Source organism: Protopterus annectens, chromosome 8.part0 (genome assembly GCF_019279795.1).
Source record: "Protopterus annectens isolate FY-2018-M chromosome 8.part0, PAN1.0, whole genome shotgun sequence".
Lineage (NCBI taxonomy): Eukaryota > Metazoa > Chordata > Ceratodontiformes > Protopteridae > Protopterus > Protopterus annectens.
In genome coordinates, this window is record NC_056741.1 from 713,119,607 (window position 1) to 713,142,425 (window position 22,819).

Sequence of the window (22,819 nt, forward strand, 5' to 3'; positions counted from 1 at the left end):
TGAAGGCCATAATAGCATTTTGCACGGCTAGCATTTCCTTTTGGTTGATGTGTAGGTGCTTCCCTTTTTGGGACCATTTTCCCTGAATGCACTGATCTGTTATGTGTGCCCCCCCAGGCGTAGTCTGAGGCATCTGTTGTGATGATTTGAGTTGCTTGAGGTACACAGAAAGGGAGACCTATGTTTCTTTGGCATGCTTGAGCCCACCACAGAAATTCCTTTTGAAGGCATGGAATGAGTGGTATAACTGTTTCCAAGCTGTGGCTGTGTTGATACCATAAGTTTTTTAGGTACCATTGAAGTTTCCTCATATGCAGCTTTGCACATGGGATTAGTAGGATGCAAGATGCCATGAATCCCAGAGCCTGCAGGACTTTCCTTGCAGTCAGCCTGGTGAAGGTTGCCATTTTGCTGAAGTATTGAGACAGTTGCCCTTGTTTGTCTGGCGTGAGGTAGGCCATCTGGGTGGTTGTATTCAAGCTGGCACCCAGGAAAATTATTTGTTGAGAGGGAATTAGTTTTGATTTCTTTTTGTTGACTGTGTATCCCAGAAAGTTCAACAGTTTTATTACAAACGCCAGGTGTTTCAGAAGTATGACCTTGCTGTCTGCTTGGATCAGGCAGTCGTTCAGATATAGGTAGATTTGTATTCCTTGTAGTCTGCAGAAGGCAATTACTGATGCCAGGCATTTCGTAAACACTCTGGGCGCAGTAGATAAGCCAAAGGGCAATGCAGAGAATTGATAATGGGTTGAACCTGCAAGAAATCTGAGGTATCTTCTGCAAACTTGTCTGATAGGGACATGCAGATATGCCTCCTTGAGGTCCAATGTTACCAGCCATGACTCCTTGCCCAGCATGGGAAGAAGCTGCTGTAATGTGAACATCTTGAATTTTGGTACCTGTAAATATGTGTTTAGGATGGATAGGTCTAAGATAGGTCTCCAATCTTTGTCTTTCCTTGGTACCAGGAATAGTCTGGAATAAAAGCCTTGACCTTGTTCTTTTGCAGGTACCTCTTGAATCGCTTTCATGTCCATGAGAGCTGAAATTTGTTTTTGTGCCTCTGCCCTTTGATTTTGTGGCAGGTTTGGCATGCCTCTCATTTTTGGAAGGGTGTGAAAGTGGAACCTGTAGCCTCTGTCTATAATGTCCAGAATCCATTTGTCTTTTGTAACAATATGCCAATTTTTTGAGAATAATGCCAGTTTTCCGCCCAAAGGTGCTGCCATTAAAGCTTTGCTTGGCAGATAAAGGGGGAAGTCATTGTGTCTGTTTGCTAAATGACTGTGATCTATCTTCTCCACCTCTTGGGGTTGGTGCTTGCCACTGTCTGGCTCTGAAAGATCCTTGAGGTTGCCCTCTACCCCTTGGGCGTCTGTATCTGCCCCTTTGAGGTCTGTCCGTGGCTGGAAAGGACCAGTTTTTTGAAGGCCAGTTTCTGCTGAAACGTGGAGGTTGTACCTGCAGGAAATCTTTCACTGTTTGCATTGATTTCGCTTTTTCCTCCATTTTCTTTAGTGCCTCCTCAGCTTTAACACCAAACAATACATCTTTTTGAAGAGGTGCATCTAATAATTTAGCTTTGACATGATCTGGTAAGGCTTGCTCTTTGAGCCAAGCATGTCTACGTATAACAGACCCCGTAACAGCAGCTCTACATGAGGCCTCTAAAGCATCAAAACCACACTGCAAGGTATGTTTACCCACTTTCTCTGCACCATGCAACAAATCCTGCAACTCTTTTAAATCTGGTTGTTCTGGTTGTGTCATTTTGCTTTTCAACTGAGATAACAAAAACTGTTGATACTTTAACATATGGAACTGACAGTTTAATGCCCTCGTGGTTAAAGTGGCCGAGGTGAACACATTTTCCCCCCACCATTCTAAAGCTCTGGAATCTCTCTCTGAAGGTAATGGGTTTTTAGCAGTAGAGGCCTTAATTCCCTTGGGACCCTGTGAAGTAGTTTCTGGGTCAGCAGTATGGCTTTTGTATAGGAACTGGTGTGAATCAGGAACCCGGTAATACCTGTCTGGTTTAACAGGAGCTGGAGGCAAAGAATCTGGATTAAGGCTGGCTTCTGTGTACACATCATCCAATATATCTAAAACAGGAGGGATAGCCAGGGGGCCTATGCTGGGGGAGCAAAAGAAAATCCCTGAGCCTTTTCTTGGAATCTGAGTAATCTTGGCCTTCCCAGTGAAAGTGTTCCCTCAATGTATGTAGGGTTTCCCCAAAAGAGTAGTCCTCAGGGGGGGAGACCAAGGGAATAGACTCCTCTGCATCAGAGTCTTCGAAAGGAGAATAGGCATAATCCTGTTCCTCAGAATGTTCAGAGGTAATAGAGGCTTGATCTGAGGAAGGGTAGTCTTCCTCTAATCTGGGCCTTTTGTCAGAGGGGGGTTAAGAACCCCTGATAAGAGTAATCAAATCCTCAGCCATTTTGAGCATCTGTTTTTTTAGGCATGGGGCCTTGAGAGGGGGTCTGAGGTCCCTGTTTTTTGGTTTTCATGGCCGTTTTAGATTTAGTGAAAGCTTTAATAGAGGAGGAGGAAGGCCTGAAGACACCCTGAGAAATGGCAGGCCTGTCTAAACTCTGAGATTCCCCGCCAAGAGTGGCATCGGTATCTGTAGTAGGAATGGGGACAGAGGAGCCTGCGACCTCAAGCACTGGAGACACCGGTAATGTTGTGTCATCGGTACTCGGGGGCTTCGTAGGCGCCTCGCTGAGAACCGGAGAACCGGTAGTCGGCCTTAGCGTGGTGTCAGTAGTCGGTGCGGACCTCATATGTCGGTCCTTATCTTTGCGTCTTTTACTCAAAACTGGAGTCAGAGTATCCGATGACACAATATAATTAAATTTTTTACCAAAATAGTGAAGGGTGAACTCTACCCGGCGCTTAATAGTGCGCTTGTTGAATCTAGCACAAAAACGGCAGGCCGAGACATCGTGGTCTGGGCCTAAGCAAGGTATACAGAAAGAGTGGAAATCCTTATGTGGTATTTGCTTCCCACATGAAATGCAATTATTAACTTTGTCTGACATCGGTCTGAGGCAAGAAAAATTTCCCCAACAGGGTACTTAGCTTTCAAGAAGACTTCGGCTGAAACATATTCGTAAATCTCAGGAGCTGGCCGACCGGCACTTGCGAACTGCTTCTGCTTCAGGCACTGCGGGGCAAGAAAGACTGAAGAAGATGGCATCGGCTGCCTCTTTTATACCCCTGCCGCACTGACGTCAAGGAAGAAGCGACGACAACCAACGTCGGACCTAGACTTTGGAATTCGGCCGACCGAGGACCCGCCTGACGGCAGGATAACCCATCTGTAATGACTGCAGCTGTATGCACGATGAACATCTTTCCCCAGTCAGTGTTTCTTCCTCACTTTTTGTAGCTGAAATTTTCCAGGTCCTCTGTATTTCTTTTTTTCTGGCATCCAGGCAGTACACTTGCTAGCCAGTTACTTAAATTTATTCATAAACACAAGTCTACTGGCCTTCTCTGCTAAATTTCTGTTTTCACACTGTGAGAGCTAGAATTAAGCGGTTACTCAATGTGCGGCCATCTTGTAAGTCCTCATTCCCTACCCTTTTGATCCATTCTCTCTATTCTGGGGGTTAGTTAAAAAATGTTGCTTCTTTATGGTTATTATCCATAAGGGTTACCCTTTTTTGGAATAGTTTACTTTTCTTTTTCTCTCGTCCTGAGGATTTAAAAAAAAAACCATAGCTTGTTCTCACATGCTACCAAATTTGAATGCACATAAGTGTTTCTACTGTTTATGTCCTTTACACCTGGACATCTCCTACTCTATCTGCAAGGTCTTTGGTCAGTGTGCAATTAATGAAGATGAAATAAGCTCATTCTAAAGGGGCTCTTTCAGCCTACCACAAGAAAAAAAAGAAACCCTTATGGATTGGGAAAGTACAGTTGTGTAAAATCTTACCATAGCAACAGATGTCCTACTCTTCACTACTGCAGTATTCTTTACTGAAGGGATCTCCTGACAAGGATAGCCCTACATCCAGCCAGTACAGCAAGACCTTAGATTTTGTAGGAGCCATACATTACCCACATTCCCCATATGGGGCATAAAGGTTAAGATATGGACACAAATACTCAGAACTGAATTGCCCCAGGAGGAACAAAATACCCCTAAGGACAAAGTAGAACATGTACATCCATAAGAAAAAAAGTTCAGAAAGGAAAGGAATCAAAAGCCCCTCGGCCAGGAGGGTAACAAAAGACAGGGGCGAGAACCATAACAGAGTGGGGAAGGAAAGAGGAACCAAATACTGCAACAGTAAAGAGGAGGACATCTACTGTTATGGTAAGATTTTACACAACTGCACTACATCCTTCCATATCACTGATGCAATATTCCTTACATAACTGAGAGTACAAGAGCTAAGATGATGACTGGGAGGAGGAAGGCACAGAACGGCCCTATACAAACCCGCGCAGAATAGCCCTGGCAAAATCTGCCCTGGCCCTGGAAACATCAATTTGTAATGCTTAGTAAAACTATAAATGGAGGACCAAGCAGCAGCTTCAGGGATGGAAATGTCTGAACTCTTGAAAAAAATCACCAGAAGAGGCAGCCACCATAGTAGAATGCACCCTTACAGATGAAGAAAGACATTTGCCATGAAAAATATAAAAGGAAATGACCTAAGAAGTCCAGGAGGAGATGGTTTGCTTGGAAACAGATAAACCTAAAAATCCCGGGATGAAAAGAAACAAAAGTTGTTCATATTTGTGAATAACCTTTGCTTTATTCAAACAATATCTGAGCTATCTATGCAGGTCAATGGTGTGGAGAACTTTCTCACTGGCAGACTGAGGAGAAAAAGAAGTTGAATAGACTGATTAAGGGACAACTCATTAACCACCTTGTGCATAAAAGGATTAGTAGTAAGAGACACACTAAGTGAAAAATTAAAAAAAGAGAAATGGACATGAGTATGAAGCACAGACACACTCTTGGCTGAAGAGCCAATAGTAGAACAGTCTTCCAAGTAAAGTTGTGAGGAAGTTGAACTAGCAAGCTCAAAAGGAATTAGTTTTCAAGAACAAAACTGAAGTCCCAAGGAGGAAGAGTAGGCTTTACTGGGGGCCCGATACGAAGGACACCCAAGAGGCCAAAGTCAAGGGCTGACAGGTGAGCTTTAACTGAAGAATAAGCCAAGCCAGGGTGGAGCAGATCACATAAATGAGAGAGAACCAGAGGAACCCCTACTGAAGAGGTATCCTAGTGGTGAGAGAAGCACCAAAGAGAAAAGATTTTCCATTTAGACATTCTTTTATGATTTTCTGGTAGTGGGTTTCCTGGCCTCCTGCAGAACCCAAAGTGCATCCTCAGAAAACAGGTGTCTAAAAGGGATCAAAATCCTATTACCAATAGTGTCATATGAAGAGTAGACAAGTGAGGTTGGATAAGAGAGCCCCTTGTCTTGTGCGAGAAGATTCATCCAGTGAGGTAACTTGTGGTGATTGCCCCTGGCTAAATTAAATGGGGGAACCAGTGCTCTGATCCAAAAGGAAGTCACCAAAAAGACATTGGGAGAGTCCTGCTTGATTTTGTGCAGTACTTTTGGCAGCACAAGAAGGGTAGTAAAGGCATACAGAAACATTCCCTTACAAGGAAAGTACAGGGTATCCAATTTCCAAGTCAGAGGACTTGGTACTTTCAAACAGAATAGAGGAAGTTGTCTGTTCATAGGGGAGGTGAAAAGATTTACCCGAGGAACTCCCCACTAATGGATAATGTCCAGAAACACATCTCTGTGAAACATCCATTCATGAGTCTGCATTCTGGACCTACTCAAAGAATGTGCCACTAGCTTGTGCTCTGAAGGAATGTAAACTGTCTGAAGAGTCACCTGATAAGCATACCTGAAGAGCTAGCCTGCAAAAAAGATAAGACTTTGTACCTCTCTGGTTGTTAATATACCACATCATGGTAACACTGTCCGTGAACATTTTCAGGGGACTGGTGAGAAAAGGGGAATAAAAGACCTGTGGATGCAGAAGCAGAGCCCCCTGATCTGTTTTACACTGATATGGTCTGACCTCTGATGAAGAAGCCAGAGACCCTGAACTTTCAGAAAGCCATAAGAAGATTCCCACCCCAGGTCTGTGCATCCATGAACAATTCTTGGGAAGGAACTGCAGCATGAAAGGGTAGTCCTGGATTGAATGAAATTTGCTGAATCCACCAATAGTGCCCGAGTGTGAGACAAGGAAGCAAAGGAAAGTACAGTTTTGTACCTACCATAAATGTAGATGTCCGAACTGGATAGCATCTGCAGTCATAACAAATGGGTTGTCCTGTCGTCAGGCAGCCCTTCGGTCGGCCGGATTCCAAAGTCCTGGTCCGGCTTCGGCTGATGTCACACTTCACCCGACGTCATCTCTGCTGGTCTTCGGGTATAAAGGCATCAGCCAACGCCTTTTTCCTCAGTGTTTCTTGCCCCAGATGCCAATTGCCCTCTTGGAAAGCTAAATTTTGGATAAATGCCAATGTTTCCAAAATAGTAGAAGGCAAACACAAAAAATAAACATGTATGTACATATATACAAACAAATACACCATAAGAGACTCCCCCCCTAGCTAGCTATTAGGAGGGTAAATACCCTAGGAGTACCGCAGAGGGGAAGGAGGGAGGGTAATCCTGACTGCAGATGCTATCCAGTTCGGACATCTACATTTATGGTAGGTACAAAACTGTACTATGTCCTTCATGGATGCATCTGCAGTCATAACAAATGGGTAGAATACCATAGCCAAACTAGGGGAGGAGGAATAATAGTTATGGTGTAGTCAGGATCCCTTGCAGTACAGCAGTGGCAAACCCTGCTCGGGATCTAGAATATAGAGGTAAATTATAATGCTTGGCAAATGTATGCACGGAGGTCCAAGTAGCCGCCTCAATAATGTCCTTGGTTGCCACTCCTCTTAAGAAAGCTGTGGTAGTGGCTGTAGCCCTTGTAGAATGAGGTCTTATGTTCTGTGGAATTGGTTTTCCATGGTAGGAGTAACAGAATCTTATGCAATTTCCTATCCATTTGGAGATTGTCTGTTTGGAAATTGCTTTTCCTTCCCTTCCTGTTGCATAGGCTACAAATAGCTGGTCAGTTTTTCTGTTACCTTTGGTTCTGTCCAGGTAGTAGCGTAACTGTCTATGTACATCCAAGGTATGCATTATTCTTTCACCTCTGTTTTGTGGATTGGGAAAGAAGGTAGGTAGGTGGATTGCCTGGTTTAAAGACACTCTGGATACCACCTTAGGCATAAATGTAGGATTAGTTCTCATGGACACCCTATCCTGATGGAAGATTAGGAAGGGTTGCACTGCCATTAAGGCCTGTAGTTCCGAAACCCTTCTTGCTGACGTAATAGCCAGTAGGAAAGCAGTTTTCCATGACAGGTGTTGTAGATCTGCTGTTGCTGCTGGTTCAAACGGAGGGAGTGTCAACTTTTCTAGTACAAAATTCAAGTCCCATGCTGGTAATGGTGGTTTCCTAGGAGGTTTTACATTCTTGATCCCTCTGAGGAACTGCCTGAGTAGAGGATGTGAAAAGACAGGAGGATCAAAGCTGTATTCTGCTGAAATAGCTGATGCGTGTATCTTGATGGAGGAATAGGACAGGCCTGTATGTAGAAGCTCTGCCAAGTACTCCAGAATGTTAGCAATATCTATGTTCGACACATCTTTTCCTCTTTCAGTACTTCAAATGACGTACCTTTTCCATTTCCCTGCATAGTTCCTTCTTGTTGAAGGTCTGCGGGCTTCAAGGATAATGTCTTTAACCCTTTGTGAAAGGACTGGGTTAGTTACTGCTATGTGATGTTCCAGGCAGTCAGTTGCAAGGTTTTTAGGTTTGGATGTATGATGTTGTAGTTGTTCTGAGTTAACATCAGAGGCATCAGGGGTATTGACCACATTTTCTCCCGAGACATGCTCCTCAGCAATGGGTACCAGTGTTGTCTTGGCCAGTTTGGAGCTATCAGAATTATCCTTGGCCATTCCTCTTTGATTTTCAGTAGTACCTTGTGCATCAAAGGAAGAGGTGGAAATGCATATGCTGTCAGGCCTTTCCAGCTGAAGGATAGAGAGTCCACCTTCCATGCAAATGGGTGGAATGTCCTTGTGCAGAATTTTTTGAGCTGGTGATTTTGTGGGGAAGCGAATAGATCTATTTGTGGCATTCCCCATTTCTTTGTGATGGCCTTGAAGATGTCCGGGTGTAGCATCCATTCGTGAGCATCTGAGGTGGTTCTGCTTAAAATGTCTGCTAGGGTGTTCTCTTTTCCCGGTACAAACATTGCCTGTAACTGGATGTTGTAGGTGAGAGCCAGATTCCAAAGGTCCAAAGTCATTCTGCATAGGGGGTAAGAATGAGTGCCTCCCTGTTTGTTGATGTACCACATGACTGTGGTGTTGTCTGTCCTTATCATCAAATGGCCTTCTTTGAGGAATGGTCTGAATTTTAGGATTGCCAGTTTTACTGCCAGCATTTCTTTTTGGTTTATGTGCAGGTGCAGCTGGTCCTGAGTCCACAGTCCTTATGCGCATTTGTCCAGCATGTGTGCCCCCCATCCTAGGTCTGAGGCATCTGTTGTGATGGTTTGGTTTGCTCAAAAGTTGTGGAAGGGTAAGCCTGGGTTTGACTGGCATGCCCGAGCCCACCATAGGAACTCCTGTTTTAAGCATGGGATTAGTGGTATTTCTGTTTCTAAGCTGTGCCTGTGTTGAGACCATAAATTCTTTAGGTACCACTGTAACTTTCTCATATGCAGTCTGGCATGTGGGACCAAGATTATGCATGATGCCATGAAGCCCAAGGCCTGCAGAACTTTTCTTGCTGTTAGCTTGTTCTGCTTTGTTAATGCCAAGAAGTAAAGAGGGAGCTCTTTTTGTTTTTCTGCAGTTAGGAATGCCATCTGTTTTACTGTGTCCAATTCCGCGCCCAAGAAAGTTCTTGTCTGGGATGGTATCAGCCTTGACTTTTGTAAATTGACTGTGTATCCCAGGCCTTGTAGCAAGTAAATGACCCTTTGTAAATCTGTTGTCAGCTTGCTTTTGTTGTCCGCTTGTAACAGGCAGTCGTCCAGGTATGGATAAATTTGGATTCCCTGTACTCTGCAGTGAGCGATTACTGATGCCAGGCATTTTGTGAATACTCTGGGCAGTAGATAAGCCAAAGGGCAATGCTGAGAATTGATAATGCTCTGATCCTGCAAGAAATCTGAGGTATCTTCTGCAATTTGGTCGAATGGGGACGTGCAGGTATGCCTCCTTGAGATCTAGAGTTACCAGCCAACACTCCTTGCCCAGCATGGGAAGAAGTTGCTGTAGGGTCAGCATTTTGAATTTTGGGACAATGATGTATGTGTTTAAGATGGACAGGTCGAGAATAGGTCCCCAGTTTTCTCTTTTCTTGGTACTAGGAAGAGTCTGGAGTAGAATCCTTTGCCCTGTTCTGTTATTGGTACCCTTTCCACAGCTCTCATCTTTATTAATTCCGCTATCTGGTGCAGGGCTTCTATTTTTTGATTTGGGGGCAGGTTTGGCATTCCTCTTTTACTGGTAAAGTGTGGAAGTGGAACCGTAGCCTTGGTCTATGGTTTGCAAAATCCACTTGTCTTTTGTAATATAGTGCCAATTTTTCGAGAATAAGGCTAACTTTCCGCCTAATGGTGCTGCTATTTGCTCCCTGGTAGGCGGAGTCAGAGTCAAGTCACTGTGATTGTCCTGTTGCAGTGGCAGTGGTTGTGTCTGTGCCTCGGTTATTGCCTTGCCACTGTCGTCCTCTGTAGGCACCTCCTCTGGATTGATTTCTGCCCCTAGAGCGTCTGTTCCTGCCCCTTTGTGATCTTGTGGAGTCAGGAAAGGACAAATTTTTGGCAGGCCAGTTCCTGCTAAACCTTGGGGGCTGAACCTGTAGGAAATCTTTAACTGTTTGTACAGATTTTGCCTTCTCTTCCATTTTCTTCATTACCTGCTGGGCAGGTTCCCCAAATAGACTGGCCTTATCCATAGGAGCATCCAACAGCTTAGCTTTAACATGATCCGGCAAGACCTGTTCTTTCAACCATGCATGTCTTCTTATCACTGTGCCAGTCATGGCTGATCTAAATGAAGCCTCCAGTGCATCATAGCCACATTTTAAAGAATGGTTACTAACCTGTTGGATGTTATTCACCATTTCTAATACATATTTCTTATCCAAAGATTCATCAGAGGACAGCTTTTTAATTAACTGATCAAGCATAAACTCTTGGTATTGGATCATGTGAAACTGACAGTTTAAAGCTCTAGCTGAGAGTGTAGCTGAGGTGTAGACTTTTTTCCCCCATCTCTCTAAGGACCTGGATTCCCTTTCAGAGGGAATAGGGTTTTTTGCTGTGGTCGAGGCTACTGCCTTAGGCCCCTGGGATATAGTTTCGGGGTCTGCAAGTGGGGCCTTGTATAGGTGGTGATGAGTGTCTGGCACCCTGTAAAATCTATCTGGTTTGGCAGGGGCTGGAGGTAAAGAATCAGGTGCAGTGCAGACATTAAATGCATCGTCCACAACAGATAGGACAGGAGGTATAGCTAAGGGCCTATGTTGTGGTAAGTGCAGAAAAGTCCTAAGCCTTTTTCTAGAATCTGAGAAATCTTGTCCCTGCCATTGGAATTGTTCTCTCATGGCATGTAAGGTTTCCCCAAAGGAGAATTCCTCTGGTGGAGAGGCAGCTGGAATGGATTCTTCAGCATCTGAATCTTCATAATTGGAAAAAGGAGCCTCTGGCTGGTCTGTAATGTCTGAGTCATCCTCAGAATCATCAGAGGACACAGGCTCGTGGGGCTCTGCTCTAGGTCTCTTTTCTGGGGGCTGAGAGGCCCTGTCTGGGTGAGATTGGGATCCCCTAATTAAGGATATTAAATCTTCTGCCAGAGTAAGCATTTGTGAACTAGAAGTGGGCCTGAGTGAGGGTGGTTTAACAGGCACTGATTTAGCTGATTTGGCTGCTTTAGCCCTGGCAAAGGCCTTAATAGACATGGCTGCAGGAGGCCTAGCAGCACCACGTGCTGGGGTAGAGATATCCAAAGGGATGGTGTCTGATAGATCAGTAGGAGCCACAGTTGTAGGCAAAATTTCTGAGGCTGATTCAGGTAAGGTAGCAGGAGCCTCAGTAGTAATAATGGATTCGGCTGAAGGTTGACCAGTTTTCTCGGTTTCGGCCGAAACCGAGACACTCGCGGCTTGCTTAACCGTGGCTTCGGCCGAAACCGCGAGTGTCGGTCTTTTTCTTTGCGTTTTTTAACAATTTGGGAAGTCGGAGGATCCGACGGCATAATGTACGCAAAATCTGAGCCGAAAAACTGTTCAGCAAACTCCGACCGACGCCTAAGCGTTCGTCGGTTGAAAGAAGCACAGGCCGAACAGGCTGCTACGTTGTGGACTGGGCCTAAGCAAGGCAAACAGTAAGAGTGGAAATCTTTATGAGGTATTTGTTTCCCACAAGTTAAACAGTTATTGACTTTTTCTGACATCGGCTGAGGCAAGAAAGAGTCCCCAACGGGGTACTTAGCTTTTAGAAGTCTTCGAAGTAGTATTCGGTAGTAGTAATCTCTGGATCTGACCGACCGGCACTTGCGAACAGCTTCTGCTTCGGGCGCCACGCGGCAAGAAAGACTGAGGAAAATGGCGTCGGCTGATGCCTTTATACCCAAAGACCAGCAGAGATGACGTCGGGTGAAGTGCGACATCAGCCGAAGCCGGACCAGGACTTTGGAATCCAGCCGACCGAAGGGCTGCCTGACGACAGGACAACCCATTTGTTATGACTGCAGATGCACCCATGAAGGACATCAGGAACTCCAGGGGTGGCAATGTTGAAGCCACACTGATGCTTTCTCAAATGGACCCTAGCAAGAGGAAGCATGGGAATGGTGAAGGCCACAAACCTCAGAATCCTGAGAAATTCCTTGGCTGTGAGAGGGGATAAAGAAAGAAAAGACTTGGAAGAAGGTTGTCAGAAACTAAACCTTGGGAGGAGGAAAAGAGGCCAACATGGAAATGGTCTGAATCCTGAAACTGAGAAAAATATAAACTTGGGAGGGCTCCCATTTGAACATGCTGCTAGGGTTAAATTAGAAGTTTTTATCAAGGAATACTATTTCTGGTGGCTATCACTTTTTCCAGGAGAATTTCTGAGATATACACCCTGTCCTCAAAACCTCCTTTCTTAATTTTTCACAAAGACAGTGTTCCTGAAAGCCAACCCCTCTCTTCTTCCTAATGTGGCTTCTGACTCATCCATTAATCAGTCCATACATCTTGGTGTTTTTCCCAAATTTTTTGAACAGGGGTGAATATACTTTGCATTTGCTAGATTTTCATCATTAGTTGCATTTTAATTGACATCGGACAAAATCTTTCAGGAAATCTGATCAGTTATTTGTGTCTTTCTCTACTGTTAAATTGGAAAAAGCAGCAGCCTAAGTCACCATCTCGCAATGGTCATTGCAATGCATTTCATTTGATTATCAAAAAAAAAAAAAAAAAAAAAAGAGGACCATCACTTTCTTTGATCCTAAAGTCTCATTCCACCAGATATGTGGCTTTATTTTCAGCTTTCTTTTCTAGTGTACCAGTTGATGACATACACGCTACAGCTACCTGGTCCAAGGTACACACCTTCATCTCACACCATAACCTGGATATGCAGTCCAGATGTAGAGTATCCTTGGTTCAGCTGTGCTTTGGAATATCCTTCCACAAGACTGCCTAAGAAAGGAGGTAGCTGGGGACTCTGTCCCATATGTTAAAGAATGGATGGATAAAACAAGATCAGATATGAAAGTTATGCACTCAGTGGAATGATAGATCTGTGTTGTCTGTTCTTCTGCAACTACCATCCCCACCATCTTCCCCCCTCATTTTTTGTATGCACAGATTTTTTTTATCATGTTTTCATTCCAAGATGACTCTAGCTAATCTTGCCTTGGCTCTTGGAGGTCTTTTTTTTCTCTTTCATTCTCCTTTCACAAGCTGGCAGTGTTGATGTCAGATATTTTTTTTGCCTGCCAACACCTTCATAATTTTTAAATTTCTATTGCTGGTGGGTAAACTCAATCTGAGGTAGCTTACTCTCTACAGAGATATTACAGGGAAGGGGAGAAGCCTGTGTACCAGATCTGAAGCATAGAAGTCGCCGAAGCCAGATCAGGTACTCATACACTGAAGGACAATGAAAGACAACACTAACTTATAATTATGGTGAGTATATAACTTTTGCTCATCAGCCAGCTCCATTGGCATACAATGATAAAATCATAGCTACGACCCATGTGATTAAAGTTCAATCAGCAGCTCAGGCACCTGTTGGAGCAGGCACAAAGAAGAGGAATTATGCAGCTATGCTGGTTTTCCCTTGAGGTGTGTGTGTGTGTGTGTGGGGGGACAGGAGACAAATGTCTGGGCAAACTCAGAATCCCGATGAAGACTAGGGATCACATGGAGGTGCTATTGTCGGGGGGGGGGGGGCATATGACTATGCACTCACAGAAGCATGGACATATATCACATCAGCCCACTACACCCCAACCCCTTGAACACTTAAAGCATATGAAAGGAATTATATGGCTCAAAGGAAAAATCTCAATTTCCCCATGTAGATGGTGACACCAGTTTAGGTGAGCTCATCCCCTCCCCCAAAATCCCGAGGGGAAGAAAGGAGCCATGCAGCCTCAGACCAGCAGAAATGAAAACAACTGAGTGGTTGGACTGATAGTCAAAGGAGAGACCAATGCAGGGAAAAAAAATACAATGCAGTCCACTTGCACAAAAATGTAAACACACTATCAGTTGCACACGATAGTCTTGTTAATTACTGCATGTAAAACAATTTTAACACAATACTGAACTCAGATCCAAGTTCCATTGTTAAACACTCAAATTCCTACTGCTTAAATAATTTCTTATTACTTATTTCTCCATTCAGCTGATACAGATTGCTAACTATGGAAGTGAGGCTATGGGACTACAAATCTGTAAAACTTCAAATACCAAATATGATACTTGCTCCATTTCTCCAGGCTGACAACTCTTAACAATGATAGAAAGCTTCCAAAAATGAAGTCATGTCTATGAAACTTTTCTAGGGCATTTTAAAACAAGGTCTAAACACTGTGACCTACAAAGCCATTCTAAGCCATGAAAAACTAAGGTTTTAGCAAACCTCATGTTTTACTGCTAGCTTCCATACTCAGATACACTAACTCTGTGCCAGAAAGCTGGCTACAAAAATGTACTCCAAGTAAATGAGTCCAACACTTCAGCAGTAACAGAATACTCCTGTGAACATTTTCTGATATAATTATCAAATGTGCAAAATAACTTCATGCTGATTCTTAGTACAGTAGCACCACCAGATTTAATCCTTCCTTACCTTTCTCGAGCTGAATCCAGTTCCGGTCAAGATAGTACTGATAGCAGCTTTCAAATTCTTTTTCAGTATAGTTTGCAACTAGGATGGGAACAAATGGATCCATGGCATCAAAGCCCTCCTAATATGAACACACACAGGCAAAGTTAACAAGGATGTACTTCAAAGTATTAATGAATAAAAACACAATAAAATAGAAGAAATTAAAAATGCAAATTACTGGAACAGCACATTTTCAAGGTGATTTTAAACAATACATCATATCATTACATACTTAAAACATCAAAAGGAAACGCACCTGTCATTTTGTTCCCCTTTTCATGGTGGAACTTCTTAAACAACAGTTAAAACCTAGGTCTTCACCTGACCACCGTTGCTTTTCAAACATCCCTGTCAGTGACACATAAGCATCCACTGACCCCCTGCCCCATAAGAGTAAGAAAGTGTATGTGCATTCACTTTTCAACATCCTTTGTAAATGAGTGCAAACAGTGCCTACCTGAGGCATCTAGGTCCCCACAACGGGAGATGGACGGAAAATATTGGTATGGTCATTACTCCTCCCATCCATTTTTATTTTGTACTGAATGGAATGACAGCCTTCTGCTTTCAAAAAAGCAATCATGTACTCCTATATACACTGGAAAAACAAGTCCCACAGTAGTCACTACCTTTGCTCAAAACTAATATCCAGTCACATAACTCACACCTAGTCCACCCACCCCCACCCTCTAAAAGGAAGAGTGGAAACTGCATTCTGGATGCTTGATCCTTTGCTCCCTGGCTAGCCACTTCTGTCCAAATCTATTATTACACCCATTCTGATAACATAACATAACACCCCTCCAAGGCAAAAGTTTTATTATTGCTGTGTAAGGGATTAACCTTGCAGCACCAATGGCACTGGTTAGTACTGTTTCTTCCCTTCTTTGTCTTGGCCAGAAGTCATTTCAACAAGAAAACATTAGCAAGCAACTAAATGGGAAATACTTCTTTACATTTACTTCCCTTACATTATGAGAACTGCTCAAAGAACTCCACTTTTAACAGCCTAAAGGGGAAGGGGAATAATTCACTAAGCATACATACATTAGCTATTACTAGAGAAGCAAATTATCAGTCTGTTTGGTGATAACACCCAGCCTTCTTTGGGCAGTCAAGAACTGGGGGGGCAGTATTCAGCAAACAATGGTAACAACAGAATAACTGCAAAACCATGTACTTTGCAAGAGGGCTCTAGCAGTGATGACCAGACTAGATCACTAAAGAAAAATGATGAAGACCCAAGTTATGGCCTTCCAAAATGGCCACAAACTGAGCAAAAGGTTGAAACAAGCTCTCCCAGTGTAAAAACTGAAACTGTGAAAAAGGGCCAGTGGAAATTTGGGTAAAATATGGCAAATGGCTAGTAATTACACTGTCTGAATGCCAGCAGAGAAAAAAAAAATAAAGAACCAGAGATAAAATCAACCAGAAAAAGAGAAAAGAACATTTTTGGCTGGGAAAAATCCTGCTGTTGAGCAAAGAACAGTTCATGTTTCAGCTTTAGTAAAGGAGATGGCTTCCAGTAATTTAAAAGAGTAAGAGTAAATAAATGAAACAATGAAAGAATATAACAAATCAATAACAAAAGACCGAAAAATAGAAGCTTTAAAAAGAAGTTACGTTCTTACCATAACGTTCCATGTGAATTGTTCATCTCGCCTTTGTTCTTGCACACAGGTTCGGAGCCGATACTCGGCTCCGAGTCAGCCACATCACAAGCTCTGCATCTCAGAGAAAGCTCGAGGCACAGTTCTATCCCATGATCCTCTGGTACAATCCCCCAGATCTAGTTTGCAAACACCCGAAGAGTACCCACAACCATTGCGCTCAAACGCACTGAAGCATACACAGCAAGTGAAACGCTATCCTCACTCATAACACAGATATGAACCTAACTTGTCGTCCACTAAGGGAACAGACAATTTTGTAACCTAGAGAGAGATGAACCAGCATCTAGTCCTACCCGTTCCTTCCAGAATGCGGAGAGGGGATGGAGGGAGGGAATGTAAGAACAAAGGCGAGATGAACAATTCACATGGAACGTTATGGTAAGAACATAACTTCTTTATGTGAAATTGTTCGATCTCGCTGTTTGTTCTTACACACTGGCAGCTTCCCTAGCTCCTTTACCCCAGGTGGCTCAAGGAAGAACGATCCTGAGAACAGTGGAACCAAATGACGCCCTGTCCCTGGAGTTTCTATCAACTTTGCAATGAGTAATAAATGTGTGCGGTTTTGCCCAAGTTGCCGCCGCACACATGGTGTCTAATGGCAAACGAGCAGCATGGGCCAAGGAAGTAGAAACCGTCCTCGTAGAATGAGCCTTAGGCTTAAACGGAGCTGTCTGGATTCTGAATAGACGAAATTTATGCATTCTGAAAGCCACTTGGATAAAGTGCCTTTTGTCACCGCCATCCCTTTCCTCTGATCAGCATATGACACAAACAGTTGGTCCGATTTTCTGTCTACCTTAGTTCGGTCCAAATAAAACCTGAGCTGTCTGTGAACGTCTAACTTGTGCAGCATATATTCCAATTTGTTAGAATGGTTTTTGAAGAAAGTGGGCAGTTCAATAGACTGATTAATATTTAGGACTGAGCACACTTTTGGAAGAAAGGATGGGTTAGTACGTAATGTCACTCTATCCGGATGAAAACTCATGTAAGGGGGCCGAACAGACAATGCTTGTAATTCTGAAATCCTACGAGCCGAAGTGATCGCCACAAGAAAGAGAGTTTTCCACGACAAGTACTTGAGTGGAGTCGTTGACGCTGGCTCGAATGGGGACAACATGAGCCGGGACAGCATTAAGTTCAGATTCCATGGCACAACCGGATCCCGAAAAGGTGGGCGGAGGAGAAAGGTGCCTTTCATAAAGGCTTTGCAAAGTCGGTGGGACATGAGAGATTTTTCCCCTTCACCAACATGGAAGTTAGATATGGCAGCAAGTTGTACTCTGATTGTAGAATTCGAAGCTCCGTCGTGAAAAATAGTAGAAAGAAATTCTAATATCTTGTGTATTGGGGCCACTAACGGGTCTATACCGTGTTGTGAGGCCCAATACGCAAATCGTTTCCATTTGCTCCTGTACAGTTTCCTAGTGGAAGCTTTATGGGAAGAGAAAATTATATGTTGAACTGCTGGGGACAAGAGATCCGACCTGGCTAAGATGGGAAGCGGAGCAGCCAAGCTGTCAGCTTGAGGGACCTGAGAGATGGGTGAGGAACTCCCGACGAGTGTGTCATTGGGTCTGGCACTGAGTCCAGAATCCACGGCTCCTCCACCTGGTGGGTTAGAAGAAAGGGGAACCAGATTTGTCGAGGCCAGAATGGGGCTATCACAATTACAGTCCTTTCCAGGCGTTTGGCTTTCTGCAAGAATATGGGTATGAGTGGAACAGGAGGAAAGGCATATAGGAGACCCGGGGGCCAATCGTGTACCAGTGCGTCCCTGGGGGCAGCCCCGGGAGGGGGTAGTAGAGCAAAATAGCTTCTGCATTTGGCATTCAGGAGGGATGCAAATAGGTCGCAGCAAGGCTGGCCCCATTTGCAGAAAATCCTTTCCGCCACTTGAGGTTTGAGGGACCACTCGTGAGGCAACAGGATGGCTCTGCTCAACCTGTCCGCAATGACATTGGACGTCCCCGGGATGTGCATTGCTATCAGAAAGCGTCCCGTGGATACAGCCCATTGCCAAATTCTCAGGGCCTCTCTGCATAACGGGTAAGACCTGGTTCCTCCCTGTTTGTTGATGTACCAGACCACAGACATGTTTTCCGTCTGAACTGTCACCGTTCCTAGAGGTAGAGAGTTGTGAAAGTGTTGCAACCCTAGAAACACTGCCCTCAGCTCTAGGACATTGATGTGCAGGTTGTACTCCAACTTGGACCATTCTCCTTGGACAGTTCTCACCTGAAAAAGTCCCCCCCACCCTATCAGGGAAGCGTCCGTGGTTATCGTGGCTGTCGGACTGGGTAGTACAAACGGTCGGCCTATTGTCAGATCCTGACTGTGTAACCACCATAGAAGATCCCGTTTGCAAGAGTTTGTGATCAGGACGCTGTGCGACAACGGGAGGCGTTGGAAGAACCACTGAGCGAAAAGCAGCCACTGGAGAATTCTCATGTGCATCCTGCCTAGGGGGACTGCGATAAGTGTAGCTGACGACATTCCCAGGACCTTCAGAACTTGTGCTGCGGGAACTCTCTTGTTTTGAAGTAGGATTGAGATTTGATCCTTGAGGGCTGATACTCTTGCCTGGGGTAGTTTGATTAGAGCCAGAGAAGTATCTATTTCCGCTCCTATGAATGAAATATGCTGTGAGGGCGATAAGACAGATTTTTCAAAATAGACTGTGATGCCTACGTTGGAACACAGATTTATGGTGTAATCTCTGGCCTGTACGAGATGATGCACGGTGGTGGTGGTAAGGAGCCAGTCGTCTAGATACGGAAACACTCTGAATCCTAACAGTCTCAGGTGAGACGCCACTACTGCCATGCATTTGGTGAACACCCTGGGGGCGGAGGTGAGACCAAAACTGATAATGACTGGCTCCCAGATGAAAGCGCAGGTGATCTCTTGACGCTCTGTCCATTTTGATGTGGTAGAATGCGTCCTTGAGATCTATAGAGCACATCCAGTCACCCTCCTGTAAAAAGGAAGGATCGACTGTAGCGTGACCATCCGGAATTTTTCCTTCTTTACGAAGGTGTTGAGTCTGCTGAGGTCCAATATTGGCCTCCAGTCCCCTGTTTTCTTTGGAACTAAAAAGAACCTTGAGTAAGTTCCGGATCCTATTTGGTCCGCCGGGACTGGTTGGATTACTCTGTTTACCAGCAGCCTTTTCATTTCAACGACTGCTTGATCCCGCAGACTGGGCGGGACATCTGGGAATCTTTTGGGGGTAGGGGGGAATTTTTGAAATGGAATAGTGTAGCCTCTGGTAATTATGCTTTTTACCCAAGAATCTGAAGTGAGATTTAGCCAGGCCTCTGGGTATAAAGCCAAGTGACCCCCGACCGCCTCCAGAGCAGGACAGCCGGGCCTCCTTTCAGGAGCGCTGGAAGGGCTTTCCAGGGATAGTATCCCTGTCGCCCTGGTTTTGCGGACCCCCTCTGCCACCTGGGCGGCGTCTTCCATTCCTCCCCCCTCCTCTGCCTCTGGAGGGGGGATCACTCTGTGTGGACTGAAAGGACCCCTGAGTCTTCCGGAACCACATTTTCCGCCTCTTTGCCCTTTGGGGTATGGTCTAGATGGGGCGGAAAAACGGACCCCTACGGCAGACAAGGTCTTCCCTTCTTGCTCACACCTAGTGAAAGTCTCCTTTACTTTCGGTCCAAAAAGGGAGGCACCATCAATCGGGTATTAGTAAAGGAAGACTTGAAGGCTTCCGCAAAGGAGCAAAGGCACAACCAAGATTGTCTCCGCAGAGCGAACGCTGAGGCTGCAGCTCTAGTCGACCCTTCGGCTGCATATGAAATGAGCCTCATGGACGAGTTAACTATGGAATTGAGGGTGTTGAGTTATGCCGTTACCTTGTCAGAGACAGCAGCATCTGTGTTACCCTGTAGAGCATCTCCTAGCTCTTTCAGGAGATCTCTCTGTAGTCGCGTGAAATGCGTAAGGTAGTTCAGCGATCGCATAGAAAAAGTCGCAGAACTAAAAACGCGCTTTCCGTACCTGTCCATAGTCCTGGAATCTTTGTTAGGAGGATGGACATTTCCTTCTTAGTGGCCACCACCACCACCATTGCATCCACCGGGACTCCTTTGGTAAGATACGCATTGTCCGGAGGGGCTGTAATGTATTTATTTGGTCTATGAGGGACTGGTTTCACTGTATCAGGCGTCTCCCACGCCCTTCGAGTTATCAAGTCCATCAATTAGTCGTAGGGCGGGGTCACCCAGGAGGTAGAAGGTCGAGCCGCAAATGCCTTCAGCAACACCGATTCGTCCTCAGTAGGGGCAAGGGTCTGCCAGTCTCCCCTCTGTTTCAAAACCTCTAGGATGTCAGCAAAAGAGACATCCTCAGATGGGGACCCCTCTGATTCATCCAAATCGGTGTCCGAAGTTAAGGATTCCTGTGGGGAATCAATGTGCCTCCCCTTGCACAATTTTTTCCTCTGTACCTCCTCAGAGGGGTCATCTGGGGAAGCTGCTGAGGAACAGGGGACACCCTCTGGGGCTAGCTGAGGCATTGGGTCTCTACGCTTAGTTGGGACTGATGGTACAGAAGCGGAACGCGGCCCCTTAGGGGAAGGAGAAGAAGATTCCGATGAAGTCAAAGTCTGTTCAGACAAGACCTTCCTCATGATGTTGAAGGCTCCGGTGTCCCGGTCCGAACAGCCCGGTAGTTTCCCCGAGACCGGGACTGCGGGCTCTGATCCAGAGGACGGAGCCGAACTAATCTGAGCCGAGGCTCCAAAGGGGAGAGTCGGTACCGAAAGCTCGGTTTGACTCTCCATCCCGGAACCAAGGAAAGAACGTCGGCTCCAAGACCCTTCGATAGGCTCAGAAGGTGTCGAGGTCAATGGTGCCGATCGCACTCCTGGAGGTTCCGGCACCGGGGGTTCTACAACAATCGGATCCTCGACTCCCAGCTCCGATGACTCGACGGGTCTCGGAGAAGGATCTGTCGAAGACATAGGGAGGGCTTCCAGTTTCGAAACCATTTGGGACGAAACCGCAATCAGTTTGGATAGAGCCGTGTTCTCCATGAGCTTCTGTACCACTCAATCCACATCGGTGTCGGACAGCAGCCTTCTAGAACGGGTCGAAGGGACCAAAGTAGTCACCGAGTGAAGGATCGAAGGTGGCGGCACCTCTGACACCGGCTCCAAGACCTGAGCCGCGATCAGAGACAAACGTTCGATGCTCGGCCCCGAGGTCTGTGGAGCTGGTGACCGAATCTTGTATGAGGTGCTCGGGGCCGATGACTTGGGCTCCGATACCTTAGAGGACTTAGATCCCTTCGAAGACTTAGACGCTAGATCAGCCTTCGCCAGGGCATCTTGGAATTTGGGTTTCAATAACCCTCTATCAACCAACTTCCTCTGCCTCTCCATTATGATCCTCCCACTGAAGGAATGACAAATGGAACAGTCTTCCTGCAGGTGGACAGGGCCAAGACAGTAGACGCAGGAAGAATGGTTGTCCGTAATGGACATTTTTTTGTCCACATTGGCACCTTTTGAACCCTGACTTTACCTTTTCAGCCATGTTCAAAGGAATTTAAACACTACCTTAAACTATGTAGATAAACACGGCACACTAGCTATCTACTACTAAATGACACTACACACTTTTTAAACTAATAAGAATAATTTTTCTAAAACTATCTATTATGTAAATATATAAATATAAACTACTAAATAACACTGCACACTCTAAACTATTTACTAGGTAAATATATCTAAGTATATGGATAAACGAACACACAGTAATAAACAATTGTCAGAGCCCTGACAGGGTCAAATAGGCCTCATCCTAAAGAAAGAAAATTTTTAATATTATAGGTAAAAGGCACACGTGTAAATATATTCACACACACACTAACACTATACTACTCTGATTTACTACAAACCACACAAAAGAGCTATATATATATAAAAATACAAAAAATTTCTACTGGCCCGAGCCTCTCTTCGATGCGAACCGTTACAGCGGCAAACTAGATCTGAGGGATAGTACCGGAGGATCATGGGATAGAACTGTGCCTCGAGCTTTCTCTGAGATGCAGAGCTTGTGATGTGGCCGACTCGGAGCAGAGTATCGGCTCCGAACACATGTGTAAGAACAAACGGCGAGATCGAACAATTTTACATACATATTCAAATGAACTGCTAAATCTGCAAAAATCAGAGGATGAAATGAAAAACAGGCTTGCTACTTATGAGGCTTCTAAAGAAGCACTATTTCAAAAAAACAGAGTTAGAAGACATTGTAAATTAGAAGTTATGTACTGACCATAACGTTCCATCTGAGTAGGTATCTTCATTTGTCAGCAACCTTTGGGATACGGATCCGACCTCGGATCCGAGCCGGCAACTTTTACCACAACATAGATCCGAGCTCCTAGCTCCTCCCTTTACCCATAATCCCCTGCCAACCCTAACTGACCTCAGATCAAGTTTGCCCGATATAAGCAATGTTATTGTGCCCCGGAAGGGGCTTATCCAAGACAGATCCTATAGGTCAGGGGGAAGGAGGGGGGGGATGGTTGCAGACAAATGAAGATACCTACTCAGATGGAACGTTATGGTGAGTACATAACTTCTAAATCTGAAGTAGGAACTTCATTTGTCAGCAACCTTTGGGACAGAATCCCCAGC

At 45.0% G+C, this 22,819-nt stretch overlaps 1 protein-coding gene across 3 annotated transcripts in view; it reads right to left on the reverse strand.

The window, feature by feature from the left end:
- The window catches only part of DAP3 (death associated protein 3), a 1,113,059-nt gene that overhangs the window by 62,451 nt on the left and 1,027,789 nt on the right, over window positions 1-22,819 (reverse strand). For all 3 annotated transcript variants that reach the window (XM_044080167.1, XM_044080166.1, XM_044080165.1), the window contains exon 12: window positions 14,447-14,564. In XM_044080167.1, the coding sequence (XP_043936102.1) occupies window positions 14,447-14,564 (118 nt within the window). The remainder of the gene's footprint in view (window positions 1-14,446; window positions 14,565-22,819) is intronic.